This window comes from Myxocyprinus asiaticus, chromosome 9 (genome assembly GCF_019703515.2).
Source record: "Myxocyprinus asiaticus isolate MX2 ecotype Aquarium Trade chromosome 9, UBuf_Myxa_2, whole genome shotgun sequence".
NCBI lineage: Eukaryota > Metazoa > Chordata > Actinopteri > Cypriniformes > Catostomidae > Myxocyprinus > Myxocyprinus asiaticus.
Genome location: NC_059352.1, coordinates 37864828 through 37887232, shown reverse-complemented (window position 1 = coordinate 37887232; position 22405 = coordinate 37864828). Strand labels below are relative to the sequence as shown.

Sequence of the window (22405 nt, the reverse complement as noted above, 5' to 3'; positions counted from 1 at the left end):
TCAATTTGTTTCACGCACTGCCAGAAGTGCTTTGTAATTAGGCTGATATTGATGAGGCCTGATTCCAGCAGGTAATCACTGGCAGTTCAGCTTCTCTCTGCTCCTCAGCAAAACGTCTCTATTTATTACAGAGCTTTAGCTATCAATTAAAGGCCACTCCAAGCGCAGCTCTTTGATAATCAGCCGGATGATTTCTGTGGCTGTCGGATGGTAGATATGAAATCTGTATAAGCATTCTCCATGGATGCCTCAGAAGCATTGTTACAACAATACTGGACTCAGCATTAGAAAGGCATGCAGAAAGGCTTCAGTTGAAGGACTGTTTTCATTAAAAGTCAATTTCCTAAATACAGTAGGCCTGATAGTGAAAACAATAAAACTACAATAGGGATTTCTTAAGAGCAGGCTCTGTCTGTCCAGGACATGTCATCTATGTGTTTCTCCTGCATACTTATTACTTGGCTTGTTGATGGTGTATTTATTTATTTATTTATTTATTTATTTTTTGTTGCACTGTCTGCATCTCTGGGCCATGCATGTTCTGTGTGGATTACAGCTCTCCTGATTTCTGTCTGCATCTCCGAGGAGAGGACATCATTTGGGCCCCACTCATATCCTCCGGCTGCTTTTCCAATCACATGCCTTTCTACCACTTCTTTCTCCCCATAGATAAGCAGCCAATCACTGCAGGTGCTAGTTCATGCAGAGTAGGGGCATGGGGTGGATTCCATGGCCCAAGGGCATGAAAGGAGCACTGGCACCCATGACAAACACACATACATGCAGATACTCACGAATTTGTACCAGTTCACAAGTGTGTGTTCTGGGGGAAAAGAGAAATCTGTTGTTTGCATTTTTTCCTTTCACCACCTTCACTCCCCTCCAGCTGCTGTGTCTTAGAATCGATCAGTGGTTCTGCCTGGATTGACAACTACATTCTTATTTGGTTCATTATTGCTGTACTGTCCTGTGTTGCTCCTTTTTAAATTGTGGCTTACATTCGTGAACATTGTAAGCAAATGTGTGCGTAAAAATGCAACTTATATATCTCTTGAGGCACACCTCTTTGTGTTAATATGCTGGACTGTAAAATAATAAATGTTGGATTACTCAAAATGTAATCCACTACTAAATACTAGTCACTTCTCTAAAATAGTAATAAGATTACTTTACTGATTGCTTTGTAGAAAAGTAATCTCATTACAAATGACTTCACTTTTATGTTACTTTAAAAAAAATTCTCAGAATATTTTTTCCTTTCAATGAATTCAAGATTATGTCTAGATTTCCTCCTTGTTCATTGTCACAAACCCTTCAGCTGTCAAGATGTAATGCAAATAGATGTACATATAAACATATGAATTCATATTTTAAATGTATTATACATAGATAATATTATTTTTATAATATACAGTATGTAACCCAACTAATGTACTGGTAATTACCTTAATTGAAGGTCAGTAACTGAAATCTGATTCCAAGAATTTAAAATATAATGTCTTACTCTGCCCTTTGACTTAAAGGTAATTAGATTATAGAAACTAATTACTTTGTAATTAGATTACACCCAACACTCTAAATAATGGTATTGTTAAATTTATTGATCATGTGATTTGTATCATAATTGATTTCCATCATAAAATAATTTGATTTTGCAAAATCATACAAACATATTTGTGGTGTAGTTACAGTGCTTGAAGCATTCTTTCCTATTTGGAAATAAAACCTATTTCAGAAAAATCTGGACAGTTGCCATTTACTTTGGCACTCGCCCCAAATAAACAAAATCATTAGACCAAGACTTAGTAGAACACATGTGCTGTTTTTTTACCCACTGAGATGTTTTCACATAAATCCCTCATGAATAGAATGAGAGATACAGTGTGCAAAATATCAGCGGAAAAGCAGTTTAAAGCAGACTGTCCCTATGACTGATAGTGTCAGCCACAATAGCAGTAAGCAGTGTGAAAGCTTTAAGGTGAAAACGACACATGCTGTGAGAAGTGCTTATCCCATCACAAGCCAGTAAGGATATTATGAAATTATGACTGAAATAAGCCTGCATCCTGCCACTAAATCTTTAAGAATCCAGACCCATCTCTCTCTCCCATCTTTCCCCTTATTCTCTTTTTTCTTAACCTCCCATGCCCTGCCACTACTAACCCATTTGTTTTCCAGCATGGTCAATCAATATTTCTCGAAAGGCACAATTACCACATTTCAGCCTGTGGAATTTGTCACTTCTTTCTTGGTCTCTAAAACAACATAGCTATTTCGCTTTTCAAGGAACTTTCATTCTGGACTGAAGCCACTTTCCAAAATTCCAGGAATGAAGAAGGCATTGATTAATCTTTTGGGAAGACAACAAAACTATCCTCACAAGAATCTGATGAAATAATTACAATATCCTGCACTGCACAGTTAAAGGGATAGTTCACCCAGAAATGACAATTTTCTCATAATTTACTCACTCTCACGCATTCCAGATGTCTATGACTTTCTTTCTTCTGTTGACCACAAACAAAGATTTTTAGATAAATTTCTCTGTTCTGTAGTTGCAGTCAATGCAAGTAAATGGTGGCCAGAACTTTGAAGGTCCAAAAAGCATATAAAGGCAGCATAAAAGTAATCCATAACTCTCCAATGTTTTAATCATTGTCTTCAGAAGCTAAATGATAGGTGTGGGTGAGAAACAGATTAAAATGTAAGTCATTTTGTACTATGAATCTCCACTTTTACTTTCACATTCTTCTTCTTTTGTTTTTGGCTATTCACATTCTTTGTGCATAATGCCACCTACTGGGCAGGGAGGAGAATTTATGGTAAATAAGGACTTAAATATTGACTTGTTTTGCACCCACACCTATCATATTTTGAAGATATGAATTTAACCACTGGAGTCGGATAGATTACTTTTATGCTGCCATTTTAGAGCTTCAAAGTTCTGGTCACCATTCATTTGCATTGAATAGACCAACAGAGCTGATATATTCTTCTAAAAATCATCGTTTGTGTTCAGCAGAATAAAGAAAGTCATACATATCTGAGATGGCATGAGGGTAATGAGAATTTTCATTTTTGGGTGAACTATTCCTTTAAGGTCAATAAAGCAGTCAGACTTGGTCTTGCAATAACAATTTCATTTTATTTAATTTCTTAATACTCAGAGAGCATTTACATCTTTTAAAATATATATATATATATAATTCCATCTTTAAAATGTTCATCTATAGTCTAATTCTGCACACCTTTGTGACATACTGACATCTTTCATATTGGGGTGGGGGTTGTTCAAAGAAACACTTCCAGCAGGTATTTTAGTCCAGAGATAGTCTTGAGTTAGCATGTGATTTATGTGAAGCTCACTAACCCCCATGGTGAATTGGAGACCAGGGGTCGAGTCTATTTTTCTTTGTGAACGCTTGTGGCTAAACCTGAGCGCAAATGTAGTTCATCATTTCGCCACATTAGTTCGCCAGAGCATCGACTGGCACAAACCAGGAGCGTGTGCCCCTTCACTTTGATTAATGTTCCCAAACACTCACTCCAACTCTATCATGAGTGAAGACACGGCATCTATTAGATGCAGTGCACATATACACCCTCTGGAATTAATGCTGGCCTGTGGCTCTGCCCCACATCTGATTTGTTCATAGACTACTGAACATAATGTGGAGGAGATGGATTTTATAAATCATTAATAAAAAAATAAAATATGAAAAAGACTGCAAAGGTTGTGCTTTTGTATGAACAATAAAACAAAATTCTAAAAAAAATATCCTTAAACTCTAGCACTGCAATTTTAAGTGATTTTCTCTCAAGTAATTTTACAAAGATATAAAAGAATGCATAAGTGATTAGCAAGGTAGGTATTTTTCTTTCATAAATAATAAGAGTGTCTAATAATTCATTTAGTAACAAATTCAAGTGTTCAGAGACATTTTATGCCCAAAATGTACCATTACAATGTTTGAAAGGTATTTTAGGATTATTTTTGGAGACAACTGATTGATGAACGACCCAACCAAATATCCCGGATGTGACGTTGTCATCACTTCCTGTTGTAGCGCTAGTCGGGTGGCAAACATGGCTGCATCCAGTATGAAAGGCGTGAGATCGCTGTTATTGAAGTATGGGAGCTGCAGGAAGGCTTTGTGTGTGTCCTTATCAAAGGCGGATTTGCAGGTGAACATGCGTTCTTATCTTTTCTTCTTGCCACAGCTATTTTTTGACTAGTTAGTCGTTATTTGCAGTTTTGCTCCAGAGTGTTTGTCCTTGTGGCTGAAAAGAGTTCTTGTAATCGTGTAGATTGACAGGATGGAGTGGACTGTCCTCCCGTTATGCATAAATGTAGCGGTAATTTTTCGGTTTTATATCTATATGATATGATATTATGTCCTCTGGTTAAGCCAGATAAAAAAATAAAACCGAAGCCTTGTTCAGAAATGCGATATATGACCAATAATATATTATTTATAATAATTAAGATGTTAATTTTAATATTACTTAGAATATGTTACTGTTCTTCTATGATTATTTTTAATGTTGCTGTTTCATGAACTTGGTCACCAAAGCTACTTCATGTACTGTTCTTAGCAACAACAGTGGACAGAAAAACATGCTGGTCTCCTGGTGAAAATCTCATTCTCTCTTTAGTCTTACCAGCTGCCTGTCAGACAGGTTTGTGTGTCATCCTCTTTGTGGAGGAAGAACCTGGCAGCAGCAGGCCCTCAGAAGTACACAGAGGAGTTCATCAAGAAACAGGTGGAGGGGTTTGAGATTGGCAAACGTCATCTGGCCAACATGATGGGTGAGGACCCAGAAACATTTACACAGGAGGATATTGATGTAAGTTACTTCAACGCCTTATTCTACTATATTCTATTCTGTTTTGTTCTGTATTGTATTTGTGGTGTAAGTGGGATAGTTGATTGAAAATGGGTTATTCTTCGTCAAATCAACCAAATTACAGAATCTGCCTGTGCTGGAATTTTTTATTTTACTTATTTTTTCTGAAGGAAGATAAACAACAATAAATTATGAATGATGATCATAGCCAAAATATTAAATGCCATGGATCAATATTTACTGAGTAATCCATTAGTTTGAATAGGGAGGTGAAATGCCAATGTTCGCCTGTGGTTTGGAGCACAATTATAGGTCAAGAAGAAAAAGCATTATAAGGGTGACAGCGTCATTATTTTATTTTTATACAGAGACAAGGTATTAAGTATATTACTAAAATCAGTTGAATTCAGCACCCCTTGTTGCATTATATGCCAGTGGTCTAAAAATAGGGAATTTTTTTTTTTTTTTTTTTCAGTTGTTTTTGTGTATGAAAGCTGACTGACTCCAAACTGCGACTAAAATGGTTGCAAATGTGACCAAAAATAATTGATTGCAAATTTGTCGGTTGTGTGTGTTCATATGCGGTTTCGTCAGATATCATCTTTTGAGTTATTGAGTACATCTTTAGAGCGCACACCAGTGTGTCTCGAGCCGCTTTTCACCCATTTTGTTGTGATAAGCTCACTGCACCGCACGCAACAACAAACACAGCACGAGAGAATCGTGTCCAAATGACTCTTTTGAACTGGGTCTTTTTCATGAATCACCCGAAAAGAACTGCGGGAGCTCAGGTTAGCAGTTTGAATCAGATTAACTTACTCAGCGAATCATCCGTCAGTGTGTTCACAACTGCAAGTGCAGACATTTTAAAATAGGAGTCCCATGTGTATTCTGTGCTTCTTTATAATTAAAAGTCCCGCACCACATATATATATTAGGGGTGTAACAGTTCGAATTTCACACAGTTCGGTTTGTATCACAGTTTTACATAGTTACTGTCATGGTTACAATATAATAAAATCATGGTTACTATATAGAAACAACAGTATTACTGCTGTAAAACCATGATATCTGCTCAGAAAACCATGGTGACAGCAGTCATGGTTACTACAATATTACTATATTAAAGCCATGGTTAATTTTCGTCAGGGTCCTTAACTAAAAAAAAACATTTTCTCTAATTACTAAATCAACATTTTAACTTAATACCTGCACTAATACGCTACATGCATCAACAAAGTGCACTTCAAATTCATCTCAACATATATTCAATATTCGGAAGCTGTACATCACTATTAAAGGAATAACCTTGCTATTAAAATGCATACGAGAAGGGATGTTGTGATAATGCTGCTCGAGTATTTTAATAATACGTGGAAATCCCACATGAACACCCCAAGTGCTTTAGTTGTTGTTTCATGTCTGTTTGAATTAGCACGGAGTGTCTGCTTAAAAACTGAAGGGAGTTTGTGCAGTTTTGGCTCACCTGCTGCTCTTTCCCTGGGTGATGTCGGTGTAAAGATGAATCATGTATCAAAGTATTACTATAGCAATCTATTACTAAAGTATTACTATAGCCATTAATCGAAGCGCATTATTGACGCTCGCGATAGATTACAGCTGCGCGAGGAAACAGGAAGAACTTGCATGCGCGTTTTAAATAAACCCTGATGTGCATTATTGACTTATATTACCAGTGTACGGCACTCGTGTCGAGTAATGTCTGCAAACAGTGTCTGTTTTGTAAATGTCTTTTGACCATCGCTGTTGTAATTGACTGCAAAAAGAAAATATTCCCAGAAAGGAGAAACGCATGGGGCTTTTCTATCAGTGGCTCATTTTCTCCGCTTGCCATTTTCAACTACACACAACGCTTGCAGAACAGTGATGTTATCAAGTTGACCCACGTGAAACACAGGTGGAGCGTATCCATCTATAGATCCATTCAGGTGCATTAGCGGAGGTTGTAACACTGCCTGTCTGATTGATGCTTTGTTTTCTTGACCAAAATTTGTGCTCCAGATGCGTTATTAAATTTTGAGATGAACCAACCGTGGTGCCAATGCTTCCTGAACCGTGGGTAGCGACCCGTACGGTTCGTTTTTTTTTTTTACAGAGAACCGTTACACTTCTAATAAATATATATACAGTTGTCCTCAAAAGTTTGCATACCCTTGGAGAATTGGTAATATATGTACCATTTTTAAAGAAAACATGAGTGAGCAGGCAAAACACATTTCTTTTATTTCTTATGGGATTCATATTCAACTGTAGGTTATAACAGAATGGCACAATCATAAAACAAAACATGGCAACAAAGTAAAAAATTAAATTTTTGCATAAAGTCTGCATACCCTTAGTTCTTAATACTGTGAATTGCCCCCTTTAGCATCAATGACAGAGTGCAGTCTTTTGTAATAGTTGTCTATGAATGTGGTATAGCTGCCCATCCGTCTTGGCAAAATGCCTCCAGGTCATGCAAAGTCTTTGGTCGTCTTGTATGAACTGCACGTTTGAGATCTCCCCAGAGTGGCTCGATGATATTAAGGTCAGGAGACTGTGATGGTCACTCTAGAACCTTTTTCTGCTGTAAACACTGGAGGGTCAACTTGACCTTGTGCTTAGGGTCATTGTCATGCTGGAAAGTCCAAGAGCGTCCCATGTGCTGCTTTCGTGCAAAAGAATGCAAATTGTCTGCCAGTATTTTCTGATAACATGCTGCATTCATCTTGCCATCAGTTTTCACAAGATTCCCCGTGCCTTTAGAGCTCACCTCCCCAGCCCCCCACCCAAAACATCAGTGAGCCACCACCATGCTTCACAGTGGGGATGGTATTCTTTTCGCTATAGGCCGTGTTGTATGGTTGTGACCATAAAGCTCTATTTTGATCTCGTCACTCCAAATTACAGTGTGCCAGAAGCTGTGAGGCGTGTCAAGGTGTTGTCAGGCATATTGTAACTGGGCTTTTTTGTGGCATTGGCACAGTAAAGGCTTCTTTCTGGCAACTCGACCATGCAGCTAATTTTTGTTCAAATATCGTCATATTGTGCTCCTTGAAACAACCTGAGGTTACCTGTGAGTTTTTCTTTGTTTCACGAACAATTCTTCTGGCAGTTGTGGCTGAAATCTTTCTTGGTCTACCTGACCTTGGCTTAGTATTAAGAGATCCCCGAATTTTCCACTTCTTAATTAGTGATTGAACAGTACTGACTGGCATTTTCAAGGCTTTGGATATCTATTTATATCCTTTTCCATCTTTATAAAGTTCCATTACCTTGTTACGCGGGTCTTTTGACAGTTCTTTTCTGCTCCCCATGGCTCAGTATCTAGCCTGCTCAGTGCATCCACATGAGAGCTAATAAACTCATTGACTATTTATACACAGACACTAATTGCAATTTAAAAAGCCACAGGTGTGGGAAGTTAACCTTTAATTGCCATTTAAACCTGTGTGTCACCTTGTGTGTCTGTAACAAGGCCAAACATTAAAGGGTATGTAAACTTTTGATCAGGGCCATTTGGGTGATTTCTGTTATCATTATGATTGAAAAAGGAGCCAAACAACTATGTGATAATAAATGGCTTCATATGCTCACTATCCTTAAATAAAAGACAATTTTTTTGCATGATCAGTCATATTTTTATAATCAATGCCAAAATGTTACAATTTCTGCCAGGGTATGCAATCCTTTGAGCACAACTGATTATATATAAATAAATATACACATACATACATACATACACACACACACACACACCCCCGATCAACCACAACATTTTAAACCACCTGCCTAATATTGTGCAGGTCCCCCTCATTCTGAGATGCTATTCTTCTTACCACAATTGTACAGAGCTGTTATCCGAGTTACCATAGACTTTGTCAGTTCAAACCAGTCTGGCCATTCTCTGTTGACCTCTCTCATCAACAAGGCATTTCCATCCACAGAACTGGCACTCACTGGATGTTTTTTGTTTTTGGCACCATTCTAAGTCAATTCTAGAGAATGTTGTGTGTGAAAATCCCAGGAGATCAGCAGTTACAGAAATACTCAAACCAGCCCGTCTGGCACCAACAATCATGCCACGGTCCAAATCACTGAGATCACATTTTTCCCCATTCTGATGGTTGATGTGAACATTAACTGAAGCTCCTGACACGTATCTGCATGATTTAATGCACTGCACTGCTGCCACACGATTGGCTGATTAGATAATTGCATGGATGATTGTTAGTGTCAGACAGGCTGGTTTGAGTATTTCTGTAACTGCTGATCTCTTGTGATTTTCACACACAACAGTCTCTAGAATTTACTCCGAATGGTGCCAAAAACCTCCAGTGAGCGGCAGTTCTGCGGATGGAAACACCTTGTTGATGTAAGAGGTTAACGGAGAATGGCCAGACTGGTTCAAACTGATGAAGTCTACAGTAACTCGGATAACCGCTCTGTACAATTGTGCTGAGAAGAATAGCATCTAAGAATGCTATTCTGAAATGCGGGTTGGCGCTGTTTTGGCGGCACGAGGGGGACCTACACAATATTAGGCAGGTGGTTTTAATTTTGTGGCTGATCGGTGTATATAGATATATGAGATCCAGCTTTTGACGCTTGGGACAATTGAGGGACACATACACAACTATTACACAAGTTGCAAACTTTCATTGATGCTCAAGAAGGTAACACTAATATATGCATACTATGCTTTATGTAAATATCTGCTTATGTAGATTCTGAAAGGCAGTACTAAATTTTAAAAAACTTTTTTTATCTCTAATATTTGTATAAATTATGAAAGGGGTGTGAACATTGATGAGACAAATGGGGAATGCAAACTTGCATATCTTCTCAACTATACTGTTTATTAAACCTCCGATTACTTGGTTATCAGCTGTCATCCTTTTCTTCTGCTTTCTGTCTTGTTTCGGAACAACAATCTAAATCAATCGGCACTTTTCATACCACTGTCTCCTTAAGATGATTTGCTTATGTTTTCCTCTTTTGTAAGTCGCTTTGGATAAAAGCGTCTGCCAAATGAATAAATGTAAATGTAATATAAATCAAGCAATAATATTATTTGTTGACTGAAAACAGCCATTTAGCTCCTTAATGTTTCAGTTAAGGAGCCAATGGCTCCTATGTCATTTTTTTAAAAATCTGGATCCCTGGAAAACCTGTTTGAAAACCTTTTTTATTATGGTCATTATTTTGCCATTTGGTGCTGCTAGAGGTGCAAAAATTACATGTTTCACATTTATATTAAGATTTCCAACTGGTCAGAGCTTCTGCTCAGAAGGAATTATGATGGCGTCTTTGGCCAAGTGTAAAGTCAACTGTAATATTTTGATTCTTATTAAATTCTACTCTATTGATATTTGGTTCTTGTTGGAGTCATGCAAACCAATAAACAAGGATCTGCTATTATGGTGGAAAGAAACTTTGAAGCAGTACGAGAAACTCAATCTTATTAGACTAGTATGTGTGTTTGTGTGTTAAATCTCTGAACACAGGCAGAGCGCATTTTTATAAAAAGCCAACTTTCACCACTTGTTTTTTCTGAAAAATAACATACAAAATAATAAAATTTGACAGCCTTTATGTAGACTCAGAGTTTAAAGATGTGCATTACACTGTGCCGTCAGTATTGGTTTCTATTTAAATAATAATAATAATAATAATTCATAAAAATACCACTAATTACAACAAAACTCAATGTGTATCTTTACACATTGCTATATGAACAACAAATCAGTAATTTCTTTGATTTAAGTTGGACATGGTGAAATAAATGACTTGGTTGGAAATGGTTGAGTAAATTTTTAATTCACTGAAATGCACCCCCTAGTAAAAGTCATTCATTTGGAAGGTAGCGTTGTATACTTTGTGGTGTAGATTCAAAAGAGCCATTGTTTGGGAATTTGGCAATACTGGTTGCGCTGTAGGTTCAGAGGTATTGTGAGTAGTATTGTGGTGCTGCTGAATAGCAGTGCTGGAAAGAATGTCTGAGTATTTTAGTATGGTGTTCCATTCGCATAGGCGGAAGATGGCATGTTTGAGAACCATTAAAAAAAATAGTCATAAAAATCATTCTGTTACAGTACTAAAAAAAGGGAATCATTTCTAAATAAAATTATGGAGATGTGAAGGCTGTTACACTCTTTGTTACAAACTTTTGGATTCTCCTGAACTAAAAATAAAGTGATCTCCTTCTCCTCACTGGTGTTCCAGCTGGGCTTAATAGACTTGGTGATTTTTTTTTTAACCTGCTTATAAAGTGGCATGCATATAAAAGAGTATTTATCAGTGCTAATATCCAGTGTCTTTTCCTGTCATACAAAAAATGTCTGTAATTGATTTATCCCACTAATTTGGTCAATTTCTCGATTCTTAGTGTTATTCCCCTTTCTCTGTCACTGTTAATGAATTGAGTCCTCAGAATTAGTGTGGCTAAAAGAAGCTGACACGTTCCATCCCTCTGCCAGCTGATCGGTGGGTAAGGGGTGGAAAATGGCTGCGACTGCAGGCCACAGAGCAAGTACAGGATGGGGCATCTGTGCATGAGCTGGTACAGGCATGTCTGCCAAGCGCTTCAGTCGACATGACGTTCCTGTGAATGCGCTGAAGGTGTGAAACAGCTGCACAGCAAGCTCTGCCAGGAGGAAGTAATTAATAAAGACTGCAAGCTTCACCTGCCTTCTCTTGCTGTCTTTCGTCTACTTGCGCACACACACACACACACATACACTCTCTCTCTCTCTGTGTTTGCACCCATCATGTGGGCTCTGAAATTCACAAAGCCCATGTACTGGAGAAATTTGCTGAGTTTTTGATAACTGTAACTTGAACTGTTAAAGGAAATTTATCATGGACCAAGTAAGTAGTTATTGTAACAAAGTATTAGTTTGTCACCTAAAATGAAAACTGTCATCACTCAGCCTCATGTTGTTGCATATCCAATCTTGGTACTTTAAGATGGTTTTTGATATCATTGACATAAAACCTTGGCGTGGTGCGTCTTGAAGCGCCAAGAGTGAATATTTGAAAGTTATGGTGTAGGGGGAATACTCTCAGTGAATAATGACTTATGTTTGATCTGTTCCTCGCACAAAACTATAAAATGGTTTTGGAATATGGTAAGATTTTCAATATTGCACATAAGTCATATGGACTACTTTTATGGTGCTTTTTTGTCCATTTTGGAGCTTGGTAGTGTGAACTGGCATCCAGAAAGAGCAGTGTGGACATTCTGCAAAACATCTCCTTTTGTGTTCCATGGAAGAAAGAAAATAATACGGGTTTTGAACAACAATGTTAATAATGGTCATATGTGGCATTTAGTCAGTCAGAACAGAGGTCATTTACGCATTAGTGCCATACAATTAATCTTAAAAATAATTGTGATTAGTAATATGGCTGCGGCAGTTAATTGTGAAACGTGTCAATTACAGAAAAGTGTTAATTCCCTTTAGGTATACTCCAGTCATGTCTAAATTTTCTATTTCTTTTCAACATTGAGCATTGTAACCGATCAGAGACATGTCAGTTGTGCATGATTAGTCTAGGCCTAGATTGAATCTGACTTTTTTGGCATTTTCTGTGCTGATTTTGTTGGAAAAGTTGAGAGTATTAAAGCCCTAATGGCTGCTGAGGGTATTATCAAACTAGCCAAAATACTTAATAAATGCAAAAGGGGCAGAGAATGTGTGGAAATTTGTAAATGATGCATATCCCAATTCTGCAGAAACCTGCAGAGTTATCTGTGGAATTCAGTGCACAGATTCAGTAACAATCGTAAAGAGTGAGTTTAGCATGGTTTATGTCTCACATAAACCCAGTTCTTCGCTTGTTTTGGATGTCTTGCCTAATTAAAGAAAATGGCATGCAGTTGTCCTAAACTATTTTTTTATGTAAATTATATTAATCAACATTAATATTCGTATTTACAATATCAAGGGAAATAATAGACAATTGTGATTTTGTCACTAACATAGATGGAGGTCAGTATAAAAAACACACACACCAAAAATTAAAATAGATATCCCCTTGAATCAAAGGGATTGGATGACCTGTTTGGTAAAACCTGTGCAGTTTTTGCCTTTTATCATCCAGCCAGATTGCTTTTAAAACCAGATAAGACCTTGTCACGTGGGAAGGTCAGATGCATTGTTTTTTATGGAGTAGTTTCCAGGGCACATAGCAAGTGGTCAAATGGCTCAAAATTCAGTGAAGCCGAGGGAGTGAGTGTAGGAAGTTTTGTTACTACAGATTGGGCCTGTGTGAAGTTTAGGCAGCAGAGGTTTCTAGAACACTATGATGAGGCTAAACCTCCCTGAGGGAGTTGGGCCATATTGCTTTTCAAGCTATGAACAGGTGCTGCCTTCATCTGTCACTGCATCCTGCAATGTTCTGTCTGCTCTCTCTCTTTATCTCACCCTTGCCTCACCCTCTGGTTTTGATTGCCCAATACATGGATGTCTGTTCTCTTGGAGTGCATCTGCCATCACCTCACTTTTTTTCTTAAATTTTTGTCTCTTTATCCTGAAAAACAGGGTCAAAGATCCAAAGGCAATGAAGGTTGTCTTACACACTGTGTTATTTTATATGAATGCAGATTGAGTGCCTCCTCCCAAAATGTCCAAGCTACACTCCAAAAAAAGGATTTTTGCTAGCAACACAATTCTAGAACATTTTGCTTGATTTAATTCCATTCTATCCATTTAAATGTATAAATTAATCCTTGGGACTACATGAATACTATTTTGTTGTTAATGTTGCATTGATGAAACTATGCAGCATTTCCCAGCATGCTTTGCATGGGAGTCTATAGGGGGAGTCAATTTTAAAATTTAGTGTTATTTCATATGTTTTTGTGCAAGATGAATATAAAGAGGGATACTTGCTAGTGTTTAATGTTTTGTTATGTTGAGATTTAGAAGAGTTTCTGTTATGTTGGGAGTTTTGGGGGTTACCATTATGGTGAAGCTTGAGCTAGCGATGAGAACAGGTACATGAAATTGATTGCTCTCTTTATTGAGCAAATGCTGTGCTAATCATAGCATAGTTACTAAACTACACTCTGTGCTTCCAACCAGCATGTATTTAGCATGCTAACATTCACTTTCATTAGTTAGTACATAAAGAAATAAGAAATTTATTTGAGTTACATTGACACATCTAATTTTGTTGGGTTTACCCAGTTCAACTAGGTTCTTTCTACACAGTGTTTGTGTTGAGATTACATATTAATTTGTAGTGAAGAAAACATGGGGAACCACACAATTAAATCAAGTTCAGCCAAAGAGTGTGTGTTCATTTCCAATATGTGCACTTCCTTTATGAGAGTATTTAAGATGAAATGGATCAAACAGGTCAGTGCTTGCAATATAAATCAGTATCTAGAGGGCAGGTGGCTGATGCAGATAATCAAAATTTTTGCAAAATATGAACAGATTAGTTGACCTGGCAAATCGTTCTATCAATAATCTATCTATTTTTTTATTTTGTATTATTATTATTTTTTTTACAATGTATTTATTGCAGGAAAACATGAATACATAGCGCATATTCAAGACAAACAATCCCCCCCCCCCAAAAAAAAGGGGGATAAAATCGTTATATAAATAAGTGAGTGTGACAAGGAGGAGGGTGTGAATGAAATCAGTTTTTCTTGAGGATTACCCAACTGTGTATTTTCATAATTTGTGTGAACTGACAATTAATTTGCCATCAGTAGCCTATGTAAAACTCCTTTTTTTTTTACTCCAAATTTTTAAGCATTGGAGCCCATCTATCTTACTACATTAATTGTTATTTTAAAATTAGTTGAAATATTTTCTGACTAGAGTATTTCCATGCAGCAAGCAGAATTTAGTTATGACTGCAAAAACTAATTTTGACTCCAACCATTACCATGTTTAGGTGGGTTGGAGTGATAGGAGTACTTGAAAATTGCCAAAGACAAAAAGGTGGTGCACTGTCTGCAAAATTAGCATATATATATATATATATATATATATATATATATATAAATAAAATCTCATAGAAAACTAATATGTGTGTTTTTTTTTTTTCTCTCTCTCTCTTTAGAGGAGCATTGCATATCTGTTCCCCTCTGGACTCTTTGAGAAGCGAGCAAGACCTGCCATGAAGGTGAGATTTGGTCCAACTCTATTGGTTTCTCTTTCTTCCTGTCTCTTTGAAGAATTAAAACAAATTCAATACTTCTGTTCCTCTCTTTTTGTAGCATCCAGACCAAATATTCCCTAAACAGACAGGTATGGAGTACCTGCTTTCTAGTTCTATCCAACCCCTTTTCCATTCATGCCGGTGCTGGTGGGGGAACCAAAGAGAAGGCTGAAAAAATTGGCACTGCATTAGTACCTTCAACCTGCTGGTATTAAACCAAGAACCACTACAGTTAGTGGTCGGTGGTTGGGATAATGTCCCCACCATGTAAAGTTTGCAAACAGCTCAGTTTGGCTAGACTGACGTGACAAAACTAGATTGCTCCCATTATTATGTAAATCAATGAACACAGTTGTTTTAAATGAGATTTGTAACATAGTCAGTTACATTGTCTTTTGGCTCTGAAGTCAGTGGAAACATGCCGGTTCAGAGAGAGTTTTGCTGTTCCACTGGCTGAGTACCAGCCCTGGCATTGGCACTGTTTTGGTGGAAAAGAGGTATCTGTGCTCTTTTTCTCCAAATATAAGTATGTCGTTAGCTGGTGATGAATTACTGTTGCCCATTTCTCTTATTTAGCTGTGCAGTGGGATGCAGACGGACGTCCTTTCAACTTTCTGTTCTACACAGGGAAACAGTCTTACTACTCTCTCATGCATGTGAGTTCACTTCCATTTTGGCATTAAATCAGGGGTTTTCAAACTAGGGTCCAGGGACTCCCAGAGAGCCACAAGGGTATGGTAAGGGTCATTTTTTAAAATAATAATAATAATTTTAAAAAAAGATACGCTGTCAGCTTAACTCAAAGTAAATATTTTCCAGATACATTTTTTATAATTTCTTTTGACTTTAGTACAATGACCATTTTATTTAATTTGGCAATTTTTGCAAACAACATTTTTATAATATCTTTATAATATCACACTTAGTGTTTTTCTCACACAGTATAAATGGGTTTTTTATTATTAATGCGTTAATTCAGTGCGATTAATTATACAAAATATATCCCTTTAAAACATTAATGCAATTAATTATGCCCCTAGACTGTAATATGAAACATTCCTACCATCGGAACAATTCACAGTCTAAGTACCACCAAAAGATGCTCCAAAAGCATCCATCTGACACATACATATTGATTAATTCAATTGCAAAATGGATTGCTGTGGACTGTAGGCCAATGATAGGCTTTTGTTCAATGATATGGAAATAAGCAATGTATTGCCTTCTAATGGCACTTTTTGTGTTGTCTAATCAATGCTTTACTCATCTGTCACAATGATGGTATGGATTTTAATTTGTATTTCAAATGATTATTTAAATATATTTTTAATCATTTTATTTTGGGGACCTTGTCTGCAAATATTGATATGCGATTAATTAATCGGCATATCATAATTTGATAAATAAATGTAATCTATTGACAGCCCAGTTTTTAGGTATGAAAATATATAGCTACCCATATATTTTAGGAATGTGATCCCTTGTTAGGGGATCATCATATTTGGGAGTCCTTAGCATCAAAATGTTTTACAACCACTGCATTAAATTATTATATACACACACATGGACAGGAATTGCATATAATGTTTAATGGTGGGTTATGATTTTTATTTTTATTTTAACATTCACAGTATCCTTCAGTAGTCTAGATGATATTTGTAAAATAGCTGTTCCTTATGTTGAGAGTGACGTGGTCTTAGTCTCAGCCATAGATGGCACGCCCACAGTCTGTGTACTAACCGTATGACGCTTGTAGCACACAAAATTGGAAACGCTTTCTCAGTCCAGTCAGACCAAATCTGATTGGCTGACTTCTACAGGATTTCCGAGATCTTAGTTTGCGCTGGTCCAGGTGGAAGCATGAGTCGAGTTTACAAGGTTCCTTGTTGATATAATGAGTGCTTTCAAGGACTAAATCACAGAATTTGCCCATGTTTGCCAGGTTAGTCAGTCACATCATCTCTTTTAAAGATATTCAGTGTTTGGTTTGAGGCACGTAGCAGAAAGTAAAGTTGATATCCATGAGCAGAGCTGTATATTCTGCTTTGTTTACTTACTAATGTCTGTGAAATACTCTGTAATGAGGTTCTGTGCTGTACTTACACTCGCTACACATTTTCCAATATATTCCTGTGTGTTCTCTGTGCAGTCGCTCGTGGAGATTTGCGTGTCATTACATAAATTAATTATATTCCCATGCCGGTCTTTTATTATGGTATGAGCTGTCTCCAATAACCCCACCCCTAAACATCACGTAATGACAAACCAAGTTGTGACTGGTCGCTTTACATGTCAGTTAGATGGCTTTTCCTGCCTAAGTGGCCGGTTCTTTACCAATGTTTGCTGCGATAGACCCCAGACTTTTGCTGTTTAAGTCAAAGGTCTGGCTACGCGAGACTGACATGGTCTTGAGCTGGGTTCGGGAGAGGTTTTGCTTTGTCTGGTATATGGCTGAAGGGAGGGGTACAGACAGAGGTTTGATAAGGTGTGGGGGGAGTGGGTGAAGCCACGGAGAGGTGGTAAGTGGGAGGGGCACAGACAGCGGTTTGGTAGGTGGGATGGGGTACATGCATGACTGGGGTCTCTGATCCCCTGGGGTAAGGGTTGACAAGCAGCAGCCCCTCTGTTCAGAGCAATGTTTTGACAATTTAAGTGTGGTGAATAAAAAGAAATGAAGTAGTTAATATTATAGCAGTCCTGTAAAAATCCCAGATTGAAATGATTAAGGAGGGAAAATGCAGAGGTTTGGATCTGTAAGGCAAGAGTGCAATGGAATGAGTTATTTAGATTGCCCTTTGTTGAAGGGCAAAGTTGTCTTGAACACTGACAGAGTGCTTTCTCCTCTTTAACCCCTGTTTACAACAGAGAGCTTCACACACTTCACCAGGCACGGCAGGGCTTTGTGCTATTAGGTGTGTTAGTGTCTGTGTGCGGACTTGTTTTAGTGGGTATGAATGTACACATGCGCAGCACTTTGTGTGTGTGTGTGTGAATGCATGCACACACATCGGCCTCAAGGATTTTACTGTGATGAGAAGAACTCCAGTGAGCCCCCTGCATTAACCATGCTTTGTCACCACGGCTAATTCCTTTTCAGAGTTTGTTTGTTTTTAGCTTATTTTTCCCCTTTACTACCATTCATCTCTGGACTCGACCTTAGGGTAAGACGTATCTCAGTAGCAGTAAGGAGTTTGTGTGTGTGCAAGTTGACTAATGTGCCATTGTCCTCGGTGCGCCCAAGCCCTTCGTCCTCCCCTTTGCCCTTCAGTGGCTGGGACCCCTGCTGATAATTTAAATAGGTATGTCAAATCTGCCGGCGTGAACAGGCTCTCTCATCCAGTCTCGAATCGCACGGAGGTGCTTTGCTCTCAGAAACCCTGCAGCGTGCAGAAAATAATGTACAACTAACTCTCTTTCCTGCAGAGAGGAATATTTTTCTACTATGAGAGAAACAAAATACAAAGACACACACTCTCTTGCACAGACACACAAAGTAAATGTGGACATTTATCAAGGGGTCTTCTTATCTGTACGGGTCTGTACTTAATATATCAGGATGCATTTTAAAGCTTTCAAAGTAACTGTCAGACCATGGGCCATGTCCACACAAACTTTTTCTCTGCATTTTGGTCTTCCGTCCACACCGAGACTGCGTTTTTGACCAACGAAAACAGAACTTTTCAAAAAGGCTCTCCCAAGTTGATACACTTCAAAAAGGCCGTCTTCGCATTTTAGTGTGGATGGGGAAAACGGAGATATCTGAAAACGATGACATATTTGTTGTCATGTGATCCATTCAACCCAAAACAATCAAGTTGATGACCCATGTTGTAACGACGTTGTTGTGCCATTGATTTAAGCATTTTTATATGTTTCAGTGTGGACGAGAAACTTTTGGAAAACGCTTGAAAATGGCAGTTTGGACAGAGAATGTTTCAAAAATGAAAACGCAGTTTTCAGAAGTATCCGGATTAATGTGGACGAAGCCTCAGGGCTCCAGACTGCAACTAAAATGGTCGCAAATGTGACCAAAAATAATTGAATGCGACAATTTAAAATCGTGTGCGTTCATATGCGGTTTCATCAGATATCATCTTGTGAGTTATTGAATACATCTTTAGAGCACGCATCAGTGTGTCTCACACCGCTTTACACCCATTCTGTTGTGAGGAGCTCGCCGCATGCAACAACTAACCCAGCACGAGAGAGTCGTGAACAAATCACTCTTTTGAACTGGGTCTTGTTCATAAATCACCCAAAAAGAACTGAGCGAACAGATTTCTCAGCGAATCAGCCGTAGTGTCAGTGAGTTCACAACTAGGAGCGCAGACATTTCAAATAAATATATTTGTGTGTATATATATAAAATCAAATCAAATCACTTTTATTGTCACACAACCATATACACAAGTGCAATAGTGTGTGAAATTCTTGGGTGCAGTTCCGAGCAACATAGTAGTTGTGACAGTGATGAGACATATACCAATTTACAATAAACATCAGACTTACCACACAATTTAAAATCTAATATACACATAATTACACATAACACAATATACAAATAATAACATACAATGTACAGTATACAATACACACAATATAGAATACACATTATACAATCAAAAAAGTATGTATAAAATGTACAGTAGGTTGTATTGTACTGTATTGACATTCAGGCTGTCGGTTGATAGTAAGTTGCCAGTGTGTTGTTAAGAGAGAATATAATATAATAATAATATAATTTATGACAGTCCGGTGTGAGATATAAGAGTAATAAAGTGCAGTGTTGATGTATTTTGATTGTGGGAGATCAAGAGTTCAAAAGTCTGATTGCTTGGGGGAAGAAGCTGTCATGAAGTTGGCTGGTGCGGGTCCTGATGCTGCGATACCGCCTGCCTGATGGTAGCAGTGAGAACAGCCCATGGCCCGGGTGGCTGGAGTCTCTGATGATCCTCCAAGCTTTTTTCACACGCCGCCTGGTATATATGTCCTGGAGGGAGGGAAGCTCACCTCCGATGATGTGTCTGGCAGTTCGCACCACCCTTTGCAGAGCTTTGCGGTTGTGGGTGGTGTTATTGCCGTACCAGGCGGAGATGCAGCCAGTCAGGATGCTCTCTACAGTGCAGGTGTAGAACCGTGTGAGGATGTGGCGGTTCATTCCAAACTTCCTCAGCCGTCTCAGGAAGAAGAGGCGCTGATGAGCCTTCTTCACAACTGCTTCAGTGTGGATGGACCATGTGAGTTCCTCAGTGATGTGGACACCCAGGAACTTGAAGCTGCTGACTTTCTCCACTGGTGCTCCATTGATGGTGATGGGACTGTGTTCTCTATCTCTTCTCCTGAAGTCCACCATAAGCTCCTTTGTCTTACTGACGTTGAGGGAGAGGTTGTGCTCCTGACACCAGTGTGTCAGAGTGTGCACCTCCTCTCTGTAGGCTGTTTCATCATTGTCAGTGATCAGACCTACCACCGTCGTATCATCAGCAAACTTAATGATGGCATTGGAGCTGTGTGTTGCCACACAGTCATATGTGTACAGGGAATACAGGAGTGGGCTGAGAACACAGCCCTGCGGGGCTCCAGTGTTGAGGGTCAGTGATGAGATGTTGCTGCCCATTCTAACCACCTGGCGTCTGCTTAACAGGAAGTCCAGGATCCAGCTGCACAGTGAGCTGTTTAAGCCCAGAGCCCGGAGTTTCTCATCTAGCTTGGAGGGCACTATGGTGTTTGAATGCTGAGCTGTAGTCTACAAACAACATTCTCACATAAGTGTTCTTTTTTTCCAGGTGGGATAGAGCAGTGTGTATTGTAGATGCAATGGCATCATCAGTGGAGCGGTTGTTGCGGTAAGCAAACTGCAATGGGTCTAGTGATGGAGGCAGCACAGAGCAGATGTAATCTCTGATTAGTCTCTCAAAGCATTTGCTGATGGGGGACAGAGCAACAGGACGTCAGTCATTTAAGCAAGTGATTTTGGATTGCTTTGGAACAGGCACAATGGTGGACGTTTTCAAGCATGTGGGGACTACAGCCAAAGAGAGGGAAAGGTTGAAAATGTCCGTAAAAACACCAGCCAGTTGGTTCGCGCATGCTCTGATGATGCGGCCCGGAATGCCGTCTGGACCCGCGGGTTTGTGGATATTCACCCGTCGGAAGGATCGGGTTACATCCGCTACAGAGACGGAGAGTTAACTAACCTCTGTAGCTTTGGCCGCAAGAGCTCTCTCCGCAAGGGCGGTGTTATTTCCCTCGAAACGAGCATAAAAACTATTTAGCTCATCTGGGAGAGAGGCAGCGGTGTTCACAGCGGAGTTTTTATTCCCTTTAAAGTCCGTGATGATATTAATTCCCTGCCACATGCTTCTAAAGTTGGTGGTGTTAAACTGTTCTTCAATCTTGTCCCTGTACTGGCGTTTTGCTATTCTGATTTTGGCTTGTGTTGGGCCTCATGTATTCAGATATAAGACAAAGGCAGGCCTAACACAGTCGTAAAAACCTAACTCAAGCCCCCACATTCCAAGTCGTAAATTATACTGATAAAAATCGTGCCAAAATCAAACAAAGGGAGTCCAAAACAGACTACAAATCCCATGAAGCCTTGCTCACTAAAGGATCGAACTCTCAGCTCCTATTGGATGAGGCACACAACAGAACGCACCTCAAACCATGACATCATCAGGAGTTGAAATACCTCTGAAATGCTTCCGGGATTTGCTTCCAGCAACTTTGTTTGCAGCGTGTAGACGCAGCTCATCGCTGCTCTCAGGTGCAACCTCGTGGCACAAGGAAGTAACGTCCGACTTGAAACTGTGGCCATACAATCTCCATCTTGCTGGACGAGTTGAGATTACTCTGTGTTCAACCGAACACTCTAACGGATCCGAAGGAGACTGCCGAGCAATCCTCAACTTCATCCTTTTGCCTGCAGAAGTGAAAAGAGAAAAGATTTCTCTTCCATCTTCAATCAAGTCGACATTTCTGAGTACTCCGCCAGCCCGCCGAGAATCAACAGCCGTGCCCGCCAACAGAGCGAGGAAACGGCCTCCCATCATCACCTGAGCCTCAAGGAACTGGGTCGGAATTAAAGGACGGATGAACACACATTCTACCTGTGTCCTCATGCGATTCAAGTAAGAGGTTTACGTCCGGGCAGAGATAGAATAATATAGTGTGTTATTCTTGTGTTTCAAGGTTTTTGCTTGTACAGTTTACGGACCGCCATGTCCGCTCATTATTAATACTCAGGGTATTAATTATCACGAATTTGTTTTGCTGTATTTGTGGTCCAACCAAATTGGACTGTTGTGCATTTTTGCCATTGCGGGTGAAACCGGCAAACTGAGTTATCCATAAAGAGTCAAAGAACGTGGGACTT

The 22405-nt window shown here is 38.9% G+C and overlaps 1 protein-coding gene across 2 annotated transcripts in view; it reads left to right on the top strand.

Moving 5' to 3' along the window:
- The first annotated feature begins 4066 nt into the window (after nt 1-4066).
- Nucleotides 4067-22405, top strand: part of LOC127446623 (28S ribosomal protein S9, mitochondrial-like) — a 31800-nt gene continuing 13461 nt past the window's right edge. The window contains exons 1-5 of one of the 2 annotated variants that reach the window (XM_051707696.1): nt 4067-4185; nt 4657-4848; nt 14932-14994; nt 15089-15119; nt 15607-15686. In XM_051707696.1, coding sequence (XP_051563656.1) covers nt 4087-4185; nt 4657-4848; nt 14932-14994; nt 15089-15119; nt 15607-15686 — 465 coding nt within the window. In that variant the 5' untranslated portion in view covers nt 4067-4086. The remainder of the gene's footprint in view (nt 4186-4656; nt 4849-14931; nt 14995-15088; nt 15120-15606; nt 15687-22405) is intronic. The other variant, XM_051707697.1, reaches the window with a different exon arrangement.